This window comes from Podarcis liolepis (genome assembly GCF_965112155.1).
Source record: "Podarcis liolepis genome assembly, chromosome: 17".
Taxonomy (NCBI): Eukaryota; Metazoa; Chordata; class Lepidosauria; order Squamata; family Lacertidae; genus Podarcis; species Podarcis liolepis.
Window position 1 is genome coordinate 36,957,694 of NC_139571.1, and position 13,643 is coordinate 36,971,336.

Sequence of the window (13,643 nt, forward strand, 5' to 3'; positions counted from 1 at the left end):
ACCTGAGGTACCACCGTACTGGAACTTGGGACCCAAGGAAAAATCATTAACATATTGAATTTGCTGCAACCACACTAGCATCATTGGTTTTAAACAAGGCAAATTCCTGGCTAATATTCATGATAGCTAGATGGAACTGCCATGTGCAGAAGCACAGAATCTCTGAATACTCACTGCTGGGGGGTGGGTAGGGGCAACAGCACGGGAGGGGGTGTCTACATATGTGACTTGTGGGCTGTGTTTGGCTTAGTGGTTCACAAGTTGTGCAGGCCTGAGCCTGCCTCCCATCTGAAGTTTCCATACTGCGTGTCCTTATCGGGCAGCGGATATATTTAGTCTCCTCAACAACACAAGGTCAAAACAACAAACTCCAGTGCTGCATTTCAGCTACGATAGTATCAGAGTTCAGTCAGCAGCAGCTCAGCAAAGCAATTTATGGAAAGCTAGGAGTCAAGGAAAGCCACATTGCATTGGAAAAGGAATTATCTCAATAACTGCATTAGATTCCTTTAGAGAAAATACACACACACACACACACACACACACACACACACACACACACACACACGTTGCTTGCTATATATACACAGATATAGCACAATGTTGTGAGTCCCAAACCTGCAACACTGAAACCAGGAACTTTATGACTATCATTTAGTACAGGGGTCAGCAAACTTTTTCAGCAGGGGGCCGGTCCACTGTCCCTCAGACCTTGGGGGGGGGCAGACTATATTTTGAGGGGGGGGGGATGAACGAATTCCTATGCCGCACAAATAACCCAGAGATGCATTTTAAATAAAAGGACACATTCTACTCATGTAAAAACACGCTGATTCCTGGACCGTCCGTCCGTGAGCCGGGTTTAGAAGGCACTCCTATCTTTGGATGGACGTGCCATTTCAGGAATACATTTCAGTATTATTTTTTTGCATTTCTAGACTGGAAGGAAGCAAGACTGGAAAGGACAAGGGGAGTTGCTAATGATTACCTTCGTTATTGCATAAATGGATTATGGATAAACTACCGTCGGGGATGCACAAAAACAGTAGAACACCAGCATCATCAAGCTCAAAGTAAATGTACAACAGGAACAGAAACACAATCTACATAAATGTGACGTTAAAGAAAACAAAGACCTTCTCGCTGGCCTCCTTCAAGTTTTCAAGTTTTATTGCGGCCAAAGCCAGTGACGCTAAACACCACAAGATCAAACAACAAGAAATCAACAACAACCTCAGAAAAGGGAAAGAAAAAAAAAGTTACACAAGGGAACTTCGCAGTGTGCCATTCAACAGAAGGGATTTACGCTTCCTAATTACTAAAGTGAAAAATTTAGCCACCTCATATGATACTGAGCTTGAGGAATCTTCCAGGAGGTATTTTCGAAGAATTTCGGGGGAGGATTCCAAATAATATTGAAGGGGTATAAATTTTGATAGGAGCAGTAAAATAAGTTGAACTCATTCTTCACTATAAAATTTGCAAAATAGAAGAATGTGTGTGACAGATTTTACCTTATTAGACATACAAGAGCAGAGACGCGCATGCATTGGGACCCGCGTGAATTTGCCGTATAGCACTGCTGAGGGCACTGTCTCAAAGCGGGCTCTAGAGAAAACCCATCTATAGGCTTCGTTAGTGATGTTAGTTAAGTAAGGGGCAGCTGCAAAATTAGGCCAAGCTTTGAAACATCTATACGTCTCCGGGAGTAGGGCGCCTTCTTGTTGCAATTCGATATCATAAAGTCCCCGAGTGATAATTGCTTTTGCCTTGTTCAGAGTTCCAATAAAAAGATTTTCAGGGTTTAGGCCAATTTGTTTGATCTTGTTAGTTATTTGCATAAGCCAAGGAGGATAGGGAACTGTGGGCTGGCCTCCTTCCAAGAAGACAGCTAACAGCAAAGGCACTAATCTCCACATGAACACACAAAAGGCAAAGCCAAGATCACTGTGGCTGCATCTTTAGCTCTGGACCTAGTAACTTCACCCATATTAACCCCTTCCAGCAAGACATTTAGCAAAACCAGACCATTATTGCATTAAAAAATGGGCTAAGCAATGGTTCTCATTGTGTGCAACTTAAAGTAGTGGAAAAGATATACACATTGGGCATCCATCTATCATCATACAATGTTTAATGCAAGTATAAACAAGCATACACAAATACAGACACACAGGCAAACACACAAAGCTTATAATAACAGGGAGGATAACGGCAGGTAGGAACGGGGAGTGCATACTTACAGCAAGCTCAGACAGTCAAGTGCTTACCGTTTGGAGGCAAAAAAGCGGTTACAAATAAGACAAGCTGCTTCTACATACTCCAGTTCCCAAACGTTTTGGCTCCCAAACGTCACAAACTTGGGAGTGACTGTTTCGATTTGCAAACTATTTTTGGAAGCCAAACATCTGACACAGCTTCCGATTGGCTGCAGGAGCTTTCTGTAGCCAATCAGAAGCTGTGCTTTGGTTTTGAATGTTTTGGAAGTCGAACGGACTTCCGGAACAGATTCCGTGCAACTTCCAAGCTATGACTGTAATTTGTTCTTCTAGTTTGTAGTTATTTTCCACATTCTGTTGCATTCTTAGCATGAAGATAAACTAGGAAAAGCCCATGTAGATGAAGCATGTGGCATTAACTACCAATAAATGGAACACTCTACTATGCATGTACCACCTTGCTGAGACAGTGTGCAGGCAGTCAGGGTCTCAGCCAGCGCACTGGAATGAATTTCTGGAAACAAAATGCTTTTTCGCAGGGCCTGAACAGAAGCAGTGAACAACGTTATACCTAATTATTGTATCTTGTCTTCACACAGCCCATCCCACTGCCCAGCTCACAAATTGCACAGAATATTCTTACATTATGAATGGTCCGTGTCACCATTAAGAAAAAGAGGTAGGCATAATAGGCCAATATATATGTGGACTGTCCCTGGATCAAGTGACTTTTCTTCTCAAAGTTCTCTCAAGTTCTTAACCTAGCTCATGGTTCTCACTTCAACTAGCCAGATGTTTAACTGATAATCAGTCACAGTCAGTCCATCATTTGAAAAATAAGACTTTAGAGCTGTCTTGCCCCAAAATGGCAAGAATACATTCTATTTTGGTGGCTGCAACCTTGCCTAGCTTATATATTTGAGTTTCTAACACTGCCCCACCCTACTCTCCACATCTATAAATGCCAAATTAATGACAGTGTTTCTAATCTTTGAAAATTAGGAAGTTAGGTCTGCTTCAGTATTGTTTACACTGACTGGCAGCAGCCTTCCAGAGTTTCAGGAGGTGTTTTCTCACACTCCTTACCGGGGGATGCTGGCAACTGGACCCGAGACGTTCTGCATCCCAACCAGTGGTTTTACCACTGAGCTAGGGCCCTATGTCTGATACCAACAGTGTTGCATGTTTAGTCACCGTGTTAAGAAAGCCTTGTTCCCTTGAACTTTCCATGAATGGATTAACATTGATCTGTTTCAATAAATGGGAACTGCTACTTACGTTTCTCAAACAAGTTGTGTTTTTACAATCTTAAGGTAAAGAGTTGCACTTTTAGTTCATATTCCCTCAGGGTTACTACAGTAGATAAGGTCTGAGTGGTTTCATTTACTGTTGCTATGATGCACAACATAGAGATAAGGCCCAAAGTAATAGCAGAATATGCAAATACAATAAAAACTGGTCTCTTCCAGTGTAAACGGAACACTTTTATATTCTAAAATACTAACATAAAACAAGGAAAGTAAAACAATAAAAAAGATCTGCAATCAGTTTCATAGGTGAATTTGACTGGAAAACAATTTTGGACACGTTAAAGGATGTATATTTGTGGTTTAATTATATAGCTATTCTCCCAATTATGGGGGTGGGGGAGATAAAGATTTTTTTAAAAACTGACCAAAATGAATAAAATATTTGAGTTCACATATACAACTAATTTAGATTTTGAAAGATAAGCTAAGTTAGAGAGAACTAGAGCTTGGTTGGACTTAATTTATATAAAAGAAATGCTAATAGCCATGAGCTACAATAAACAACTGTTTACAATAAACAACTGTACTTCTACCTAAGCGGGAGAATGATAAAACCTATCAACTATTAACACACTATGTAAGAGAGAAAATGAAAAGAGAATATTGCCAATCTTGTCAACAAACTCCAAAACATTCATTTAGAGCTTCCAGAGGGATTGTATTTATTTAAAAGACTTATAATCTGCTTTTTTAAAGAACCCTGCTCCACAAAGAAGCTCAAAATAGATATAAGAGAGAAAGCCAAGTACAGATACTGCGCAGAACCATTTAAACAGCCATTTCATAGCACTATCAAAAGCCTAACAGAAGTAAACCAAAGCAAAAGCTCAGTTGGTTAGAGCATAGTGCTGGTAATGCCAATGTGTTGATCTCCAGTGTAGATCTTCAGAGTCTGGGCAGGCTCGATAACAGCAGTCCTTTAAGCAACCCAGCCCCAAACCATGTCTGCACTCCACAAAGGCAGAAGAACTGCATGACTTGAGCAACAGAGGAGGGAGGAAGAAAAGGACCACGTTATCTATTCCAAGGTGAGGAGAAAGAAAGCGGTGGATTTCTCCATGCTTCACTGTAGCTGCAGAACAGACCTCTCTGAGCAACGGGACACCAAGCTTATATAGGCATTCTGCCAATATTCAAAAGCAGACTGTTGATAATTCAGGACGTTGGCTGCAATGGGAAGACGGAAGGCATGCCAAACTTCATAGATTGCACTTGAGCTCCATGCAGTGTCTAAACAAACAACTTGGGTTAATTGGAATCCTCCCAATACATTTTCAAAAGAGGGTGAGAGAAAAAAATATTCCTTTAGGGAGAACATGAGGCTTGCGTCGCGCCCTGAAGTTTCCTGACTAACCTGAGGAGAGTGAGAAACATAGAAAATAGGCTAGAGAATAAAGTAGAAGAGGCAGAGGAGACTAGCTAGAGCAGTGTTTCCCAAACGTTTTTGGGCAACGGCACACCTGTTTACCGGAAAAAAATCTCGCGGCACACCACCATTAAAGCCCCGCCCCCGTGACGTCATTCGGGGAGCCGGCGGCCCGGGCCTGAGCTGGAAGGAGAGGCGGTGCTTTTCGGCACAAGGCAATCGGCCTGGAATTGTTTCCCGCGCGCTGCGAAAGGGAACAGCTGCGGTCGCGCGAACCCTCCGGCGCTGGGAGGGGAAAGGGCGGAGTCGCAGAGCACCAGCTGGCCGAGCGGTTGCGCGCAGCGTTGCGCTTTTGGAGAGCGTGCGGCTGCTGCTAGGGGATCCGGGGACGTGAGCAGGCCTGGCCCGACCCGGGTTGAAGGAGGACAAGCCGGCAGCGCGCCAAGTGAGTTCGGTTGCGCGCGACGGCCCCCGCTCCCCCCACCCCCGCCGGATCCTCGCCGCCGCCGCCTCTCGCCCGCCTCCCTCCCACGGCACACCAGCCGATGTCTCACGGCACAGTAGTGTGCCGCGGAACACCGGTTGGGAAACACTGAGCTAGAGCACATGTGAAGAAACCAGAGATGAGATTCTATACACAAAAAGCTAAGCCAAATGGGGGCTCACTCACATTTCCGTTTTGTGCAGATTTTTAAAATGATTGAAGTTTTATTATGTTTTATGTGAGCTGGAAGCCACCCATAATAAGCTGTGGCTTTCCTAGAAAAAGCAATGGGACAAAAAAAAGCAACAGGACATGGACCTAGAAATCCCAGCGCAAAAGGAAATGGGGATGAGCCTGGAGACTTCGAGACACACTGCTAAAGGCACAGGTTACTGAGGGGAAGGAACACCTCAGCACAGAATGCGTTTAGACTGAGGATGACGCTAAATGGAAGAGGCACTCCAAAATATATGCAGAGTCACAACCAGTGCAGACAGGTTAGGCCGCCCTAAGGGGCGGAGTTGAGAGGCAAGAGCCAACTGAGTCAATTTGTAACTGGATTTGGTCTTGCGTGACAAAAACAACCCATGTGGGAACTAGAAGTATGGCCAATAGTCAGAGGTGTTGGGAGCTGTAGTGTGTGTGTGTGTGTGTGTGTGTGCGCGCGCGCTCAAGACATTGATTATATGAAACATATTTTGCTGTACTGTGCGAAATATGAGCAAGCCAGGGCTGAACTGATATTACCCTTGCTGGTACCTTTCCCGGGAAAATCAGAGGCTCACTATGTCAGGTTCCTATTGGAAGACCGGACAAATGCTAGAACATTAGCAGTGGTGAAATTTTTATCAGTGGTTGCAAGAACCAATGATCCTTATCTTTAAGTCCGAACAAAATGCTTGTTTAGCCTGGAGGGAGGCTGTCTGAATTCTGCATTGCTTTGTAACGATTTGTTGGGTCTCTGGACCGTAATTAATACATACATACATACATACATACATACATACATACATACATACATATGGCACCATAGGAGCCAACTTCTAGGGACCAAGGCCACTTCAGCCCTGTCTCCATAAAACTTTGGACACCCGTCCCAAAGTTGATGGGCACTGCCATTCAAATGGTGTGTGCGTGCCACATCATGTGATCAATTATGAGGGGTGGGAGTTACCTGCCCCCCCCCATTTTTATTCAAGTTGGCACTCTTGTATGGCACCATGTTGTCTAACTCCGAAGCAGAGGCGTGGGCCTGTGTTGGCAGTTGCTACAAATGATAAGTTGCAGAGTTAAGTATTACATACATCCAGAGTTCTCACATTTCACAGTCCCAAGCATACAAGCAGTCACCTACCCAATCCCTTTTGTTCCCCAAAGACTTTGCTATAAATTTATGTCCACACCAATTAAACAGACTACACCGCAATACTTTATGTTCCAGAGTTTCCACCATTGTCCTCCACACTGACCCCAGAAGTTCTTCCGGAATAATCCCTCCAAACGAACGTAATGTGACTGCATAATGGAAACTACCATATCCCGCCAAAGTGATCACCCTTCAGCACTTTGCTTATGTAAGTTTTGTTATGTATGGCGAAAGTAAACACCTTCCATGTACAAGGAAGACATTATTTGGACATTAAACTCTGCTAAGTACGCTCTTACATCCGAAGTTCTCACAGTTCAGTCCCATGTACACAAGTCCTCGCTTTATCAACAAGGGCAACCAGCCTATGCCAAAGTCTGCTTCCTCTCAGAATGCCAAATGCACAGCTACCTAAAGGTAAAGGAATCATGTTGTTCTGGGGCACATGCAGAGTGCCAGCTGAATCAAGTTCCTTAGTAACATTCTCAGTTGGTACCAGTCTGCCCAGAAGTTTTAAATGAAACCAATAACTTTAGTATTTAACAAGCCGTAAAATTCCAAAAACTATTGTTGTTAAAATTTGTATACTGGAACAAATTTGTAACTTGGAACAAAGCACAGATTAATAATAAATTATTGTTTCAGGAACTGTGGCAAGAGAAGAAAAGGGGCTTCCTAAATTGTAGCAAATGTCTAGGAACACCCAGTTCTGGGAACAACAACTACTGAAGTGGGTATGGAACAAAACAGTGCCTGCAAGGGAGAGCAGCAAAAGCCTGATTGTCTAAGTTGCTAAGAAGAAGCCCATGAAGCATCACTTTAATATATATAGTCCTCAATACTAGACATATATATATAATGGCTGGGTGGGAACGGGACTAAAGTACAATTAACAGGAACAGCATAAAGGACACAAGGATGTACCAAATATATAAAAACTCTAGAAGCTGGAGAAGTGGAAAATAACTTAAGCCAGATATTTCTTTTCTTAATTTAGGGAAATTCATACCCCATCCTTCCCAGCTGCTGCTCCCGGGGTGGCTAACGAAACAAACATACAAGTGAAACAATAAATCAGATTTCAACCAATAAAAGAGCACCATATCCCACAACAACACGGAGGGTTGGAATCAGATTCAGCCAAGGCTTACAAAGTCACAGCTGCTGGATCTTGAGCCACGAAAAGACCTGCAAAAGTTTTAGAACCAAACTATGTTTCAAAACTTTTTGCTCCAGTGAGCAACCTGGCCGCTGGCTGAAGTTTCTGAACCATCTTCGGAGGCAGCCCTATGTAGAACGCACTGCAGCAATCTAACCTAGAGGTTACCAGAGCATAGACAACAGTAGTAAGGCTATCTCCGTCCAGATAGGGGCATGGCTAGGCCACCAGCCAAAGCTGATGGAGGGTGTTTTGTGCCACCGAGGCCACCTGAGCCTCAAGTGACAGCAAAGGATCCAGGAGTATCCCCCAAGCGATGTACCTCGGTCCTGTATACCTGAAGGAGCGTCTCCACCCCCATCGTTCAGCCCAGACACTGAGGTCCAGCGCCAAGGGCCTTCAGGCGGTTCCCTCATTGCAACAAGTAAGGTTACAGGGAACCAGACAAAGGGCCTTCTCGGTAGTGGCGCCCACCCTGTGGAACACCCTCCCTTCAGATGTGAAGGAAATAAGTAGCTATCCTATCTTTAAAAGACATCTGAAGGCAGCCCTGTTCAGGGGAGTTTTTAATATTTAATGCTGTATTGTTTTTAATACCTGATTGGGAGCCGCCCAGAGCGGCTGGGGAAACTCAGCCAGATGGGCGGGGTATAAATAATAAGTTGTTGTTGTTGTTGTTGTTGTTGTTGTTGTTGTTGTTGTTGTTGTTATTACAACTACAACTACTACTATACCTGCTCCTTCAGAGGAAGTGTAACCCCATCAGGAGCAGGCCAACTCCCAGCAATCTGGTCTAGCAATCCACCCACTAACAGTGCCTCAGTTTTATCCGGATTGAGCTTCCGTTTGTTGGCTCTCATCCAATCCATTATTGCGGCAAGACAATGGTCCAGCACTTCCACTGCCTCACCTGCGGACGTAAAGGAGAAGCAGAACTGTGTGTCATCGGCATATTGCTGACAATGTACTCCAAACCTCCAGATAACCCCACTCAGCAGTTTGGTATAGATATTAAATAGCACAGGGGATAAAACTGAACACTGAGGAACCCCACTGAAGAACACTCCCCAGGCAACACCCTCTGGGTGTCACCCACCTCTAACTCAGACAGCTGCTCCAGAGAAATGCCATGGTCGGTGGCATCGAAAGCTGGCGAGAGGTCAAGGAGAATTAACAGAGACACATTTCCCCAGTCCCTCAGAGATCATTATACAGGTGGCGAAAGCAGTTTCTGTGCCAAAACCAGGCCTAAACCCTATTTGAAATGGGTCGAGAAAATCTAGAATCCAGCATGGGGCTCTTGTTTCTTTTAATGTACAGTGGTACCTCGGGTTAAGAATTTAATTTGTTCTGGAGGTCCGTTCTTAACCTGAAACTGTTCTTAACCTGAGGTACCACTTTAGCTAATGGGGCCTCCCGCTGCGCGATTTCTATTCTCATCCTGAAGCAAAGTTCTTAACCTGAGGTACTATTTCTGGGTTAGCGGAGTCTGTAACCTGCGGAGTCTGTAGCCCGAGATACCACTGTATACATTTCCTCCTCTCTCTCTTTTTAAAACAGTGTTTCTATCCTATTTGTATTGTATACATTTCCTCACACAGTATCTATCCTGTTCACATTGTAACTATGCATGGGACATTTAAAAAAAAAAAGTAACTCTAAGCAAGGTGAGGCAACAAATTCAAGCACTTGCTAAGGAAAACACAGTTTCTGGGGTCAAGGGACAAATATTCAGCATGGACGATATCTGAAAACCTTACAAAATGACTGCTTAAAGAACAGCCTGCCCCCCCCCCCAATAAATCCTGGCTATGCCAATGGCTGGGATGCAGGTGGCGCTGTGGGTTAAACCACAGAGCCTAGGGCTTGCCTGTCAGAAGGTTGGCGGTTCGAATCCCCGCGACGGAGTGAGCTCCCATTGCTCGGTCCCTGCTCCTGCCCACATAGCAGTTCAAAAGCACATCAAGTGCAAGTAGATAAATAGGTACCACTCCAGGGGAAAGGTAAATGGCGTTTCCGTGCGCTGCTCTGGTTCGCCAGAAGCAGCTTAGTCATGCTGGCCACATGACCCGGAAGCTGTACGCCGGCTCCCTTGGCCAATAAAGCGAGATGAGCGCCGCAACCCCAGAGTCGGACACAACTGGACCTAATGGTCAGGGGTCCCTTTACCCTTTACCTATGTTCATGGCCTAGCTCAGTGACCTGATAAGAAAGCAAATCTTCCACCCTCTATCAATCAGATCATTCATTTGATGAGCAGGGAGCTGTAATAGCTCCTTTTAAGCTGATCTGTACAGCTCAGCTGAGGAGGGTGAACGCAGCACCCAAACCAAAACCAGTTTGCCACCCTTGAGCTAAAGGAGCATCCAGGGCACATGCATGATGATCAGGGAAATATTCCACAGAAGTGAAAATAAATAGAAACAGCAAGGTGTATGTTAAAGATATTAGCAGGGCCGTCTTACCCATAGGCGCTAGGGGTGCAGGGCACCCGGGCGCCGGGCTCTCAGGGGTGCCAGGCCGAGAGTCCAGGGCCCAAGAGTCGAGTCTGGGGAAGAGCCTGCCCCTCGGTCAGAGCGCCACAGTGGACGGCTCTGTGTCATGAGTTTGGGGGCAACAGTGCCAGTCAGACACTGAGGCGGCTGGCTGGCTCCGCCCTCCTGCGCGCCTGGGACTGGGCAACCTGGGGGGGGGGGTGCAGGGTGGATCTTTGCACCCCGGCGCCACATATGCTTAAGACGGCCCTGGATATTAGAACTGGAACGAATACCATTTGGACACGTACCCCCAAAACTGCAAACCTAACTCTGGCAATTCCGAGAAGCTTCTGACTTGTTTTTCCTGAGACACCAGCATGCTCACCCATGACATGCATAGTGATGCTAGGGTGTGGCAATCACGCTTAAGATTAAAACTGAATGCAGAAATGGGGGCAGGTGAGAGCAAGAACATTACAGAATCATAGTCAAAATAAAAAAATTCCTTCCAGTAGCACCTTAAAGACCAACTAAGTTAGTTCTTGGTATGAGCTTTCGTGTGCATGCACACTTCTTCAGATACCTTCAGATACCTTCAGGTATCTGAAGAAGTGTGCATGCACACAAAAGCTCATACCAAGAACTAACTTAGTTGGTCTTTAAGGTGCTACTGGAAGGAATTTTTTTTATTTTGACTATGGCAGACCAACACGGCTACCTATCTATTACAGAATCATAGTTCCTGTTGCTGCTGCATAGGGATCATTTATTCAAAAGAAACATATCCACTGGGCTAGCACGTCCCCTGAGTTGTTTGGCTTCTAAATGATGTCTAACAAACTATTCTGAGGAGGAGGAGGCTACAATGGTAGAAAGAAAATATGACTAGGTTATAAAATTATTGAACACAACTTCAGGGAGGCAGTTTATAAATCTGCAAAATTAATAATGAACAAAGCAAACTGTATGAATATGAAAGTATTGCAGCAAGTGTAGGTAGATTTGCATGCCCGGCACTGGCCCAGCTATGGAGCAGACTGAGGCCTGCGTTTCTGCTGGTTCCTGGTTCAGCAGACGAGAGGCAGGGGGATATTATAGCAGTGCATACTAGCATGGCAATATGCCATACGCTGGACCACTTTTGGCACACTTGCTAAAGAGGTTCGCTCTCTTTCCAGTGGGAAAGATCCAGAACAATACAGAAATGGAGATTGCTCACAGGGTTCAGTGGCGGGTCCAGAAAGCTGTCCACGCATAAAATTAAAAAAGTTAAACCAGCGACACCTCTCTTTCTGTAAGGGGAGAGAACATGTTTGTCTAGGGACGAAGCGCCTCTTCAGCAACGTGGCACATGTGATTCATCCACTTATATTCCTTTCACAAACATTGTCAGAAGTTGCACTGTGGGGCTGTGAAGTTGCACTTCAGCAAGACAGATTTAGAGCTATCAAGAGCGACTCCGGAAAGGTGGGGGGAGCTTTGAGGGAGGAAAGGGGAGGCTGCAGCAGAAGAGGAAGTTATGAGCAACAGCCCATTTCGAAGCACGCTTACTTCAGCCCAAGTCCCACTGAACTCAAAGGAAGTTCCCTGCGCGCAAGTGAGCAATGGCGCTAAGCAGCCACGCAGTCCGATCCTGTGCGTATTTACGCAGAGCTCCCGCTTAGCTCCGCTGGGCGCCCCCCCCCCTCTCCCAAATAAGAGCGCAGACAGACTTTATGGGGTAAAAGATGCCCCTCCTCACCCGCTTTACAAGGGATACAAAAGCTCTGGCGCATTGTGCTCCTCGGCACACCCACCCACCGCGTTTCATGTACTACTTAGCCCGACGAAGAACTCTGAAGAACTCAAAAGCTTGCTCGCTGTTTTCAGACGGTTGAGACCGAGCCACTGCCCAGTTTGTGTAACAAGCCATACCAGGGAAGAAACTTGCGAACCCAGCGCGCTAGCCTGTTTATTATCGGGGGAAAGTTCCGCTAGGTTTAATCCAAAGCAAAGAAAAAAAGGGATGGTATAAAAGTGAAAGGAGAGGCGCACGCGAATCCGCGCCCGGGTTGAGAAGAGGCTTCCGAAAGAAGGACGGGCCGTCGAGGAGGCAGGAACAGGAAAGGGTGGGGGGGAGAAAGTGGGGGGCTGGGAGGAAGAGCCGGGGAAGCGCGTGGGGTTCAGGAGGAGAGAGGCTAAGGAGATGGAGGGGGGGACCCGCGACGGCAGCGTGGTGGGCAAAGGGCCGTCGGGGCTGGCGATGGAGAGGGTGGGTGGGGGGAACACGAGGACGCCAGCTGGAGAGCGAGAGGCCGGCCGAGCCCGGGACTTACCCAGATGCGGAGAAGGCTCGGGGCAAGAGGCGTCGGGCTTGGAGGCATTGGGCGCCGGGGCCGCGGGGTCCTTCCGAGAGGGCGCCGGGCCGCGGGGCGCCGCCGCTTCCAGGCTCCACTGGAAGCTGAGCGTGCTGCCGGCCAAGCAGTAGAAGACGACGGCCAGGAGGTGGAGGACGCAGAAGATGACCAGCAGGCGGCAAGCCTTCTGCAGCGAGGCGCCGGGCAGCTCCTTCATGGTGCGCGCCGTCAGTGCTGCTCCGAGCGCGGCATCCGAGGGCGCAGCATCGCGGCGCGCTCGGCAGGCCGGGGAAGCGACGGCACCGCTACAAAGGCGCCCAGGCGCTCCGCAGCCGCCTGCCTGCCTGCTGTCCTGCCCGGCGCGGAGGGGAGGGGAATTGTGATGTCAGGCTGGGACTCCGCCTTGCCCCGCGGCGGAGGGGCGGTGGCTCCGGTTGGGGAGCTCCTCCTCCTCCAGGTCCTCCCCCTGGAGGTAATGTGGCGGCGGGCAACCCCCGACTTGGAGCCCCTGCTTTGCCAAGCTTCCCGGAGACTGCGAGGAGACCCCTCCGCCTCGCTCGCCCTGAAAGCAAACCCGCGTTGAACCTCCCTAAGCCGGCTGGCTGACTTTGGAGGATTTCCCCCACCCCCATTTTTTTATTAGTTTTCACAACATTATAAACAAACAAACAAACAAACACATAAGACGAACGAACATAAATCATAGCCTTATTAAAAATTACACTTATTAACATTGTTAAGTGACTTCCTCGCTTCCCCTCGGTTGAATTTCATTGCATATCCTTTTAACGGTTTTCCAACTCACACTTCTTATAAAATTTAACTTAAACATTAACATCCTTAGATCTTCACATTATGAAATTAAACATATTAATTCATCACTTAACTTAAATAAAATCCTAAGCCAATTAAGTATCTGTAAGCTG

At 46.7% G+C, this 13,643-nt stretch overlaps 1 protein-coding gene across 2 annotated transcripts in view; it reads right to left on the reverse strand.

The window, feature by feature from the left end:
• B4GALT1 (beta-1,4-galactosyltransferase 1) overlaps window positions 1-13,270 on the reverse strand; it is a 48,601-nt gene extending 35,331 nt beyond the window's left edge. The window contains exon 1 of one of the 2 annotated variants that reach the window (XR_014520562.1): window positions 12,697-13,270. Coding sequence is in view for 1 of the 2 variants with exons in the window: in XM_083481946.1 (XP_083338072.1) it covers window positions 12,697-12,934 (238 nt within the window). In the remaining variant the exon portion in view is untranslated. The remainder of the gene's footprint in view (window positions 1-12,696) is intronic. The other variant, XM_083481946.1, reaches the window with a different exon arrangement.
• Between the last annotated feature and the right edge of the window lie 373 nt (window positions 13,271-13,643).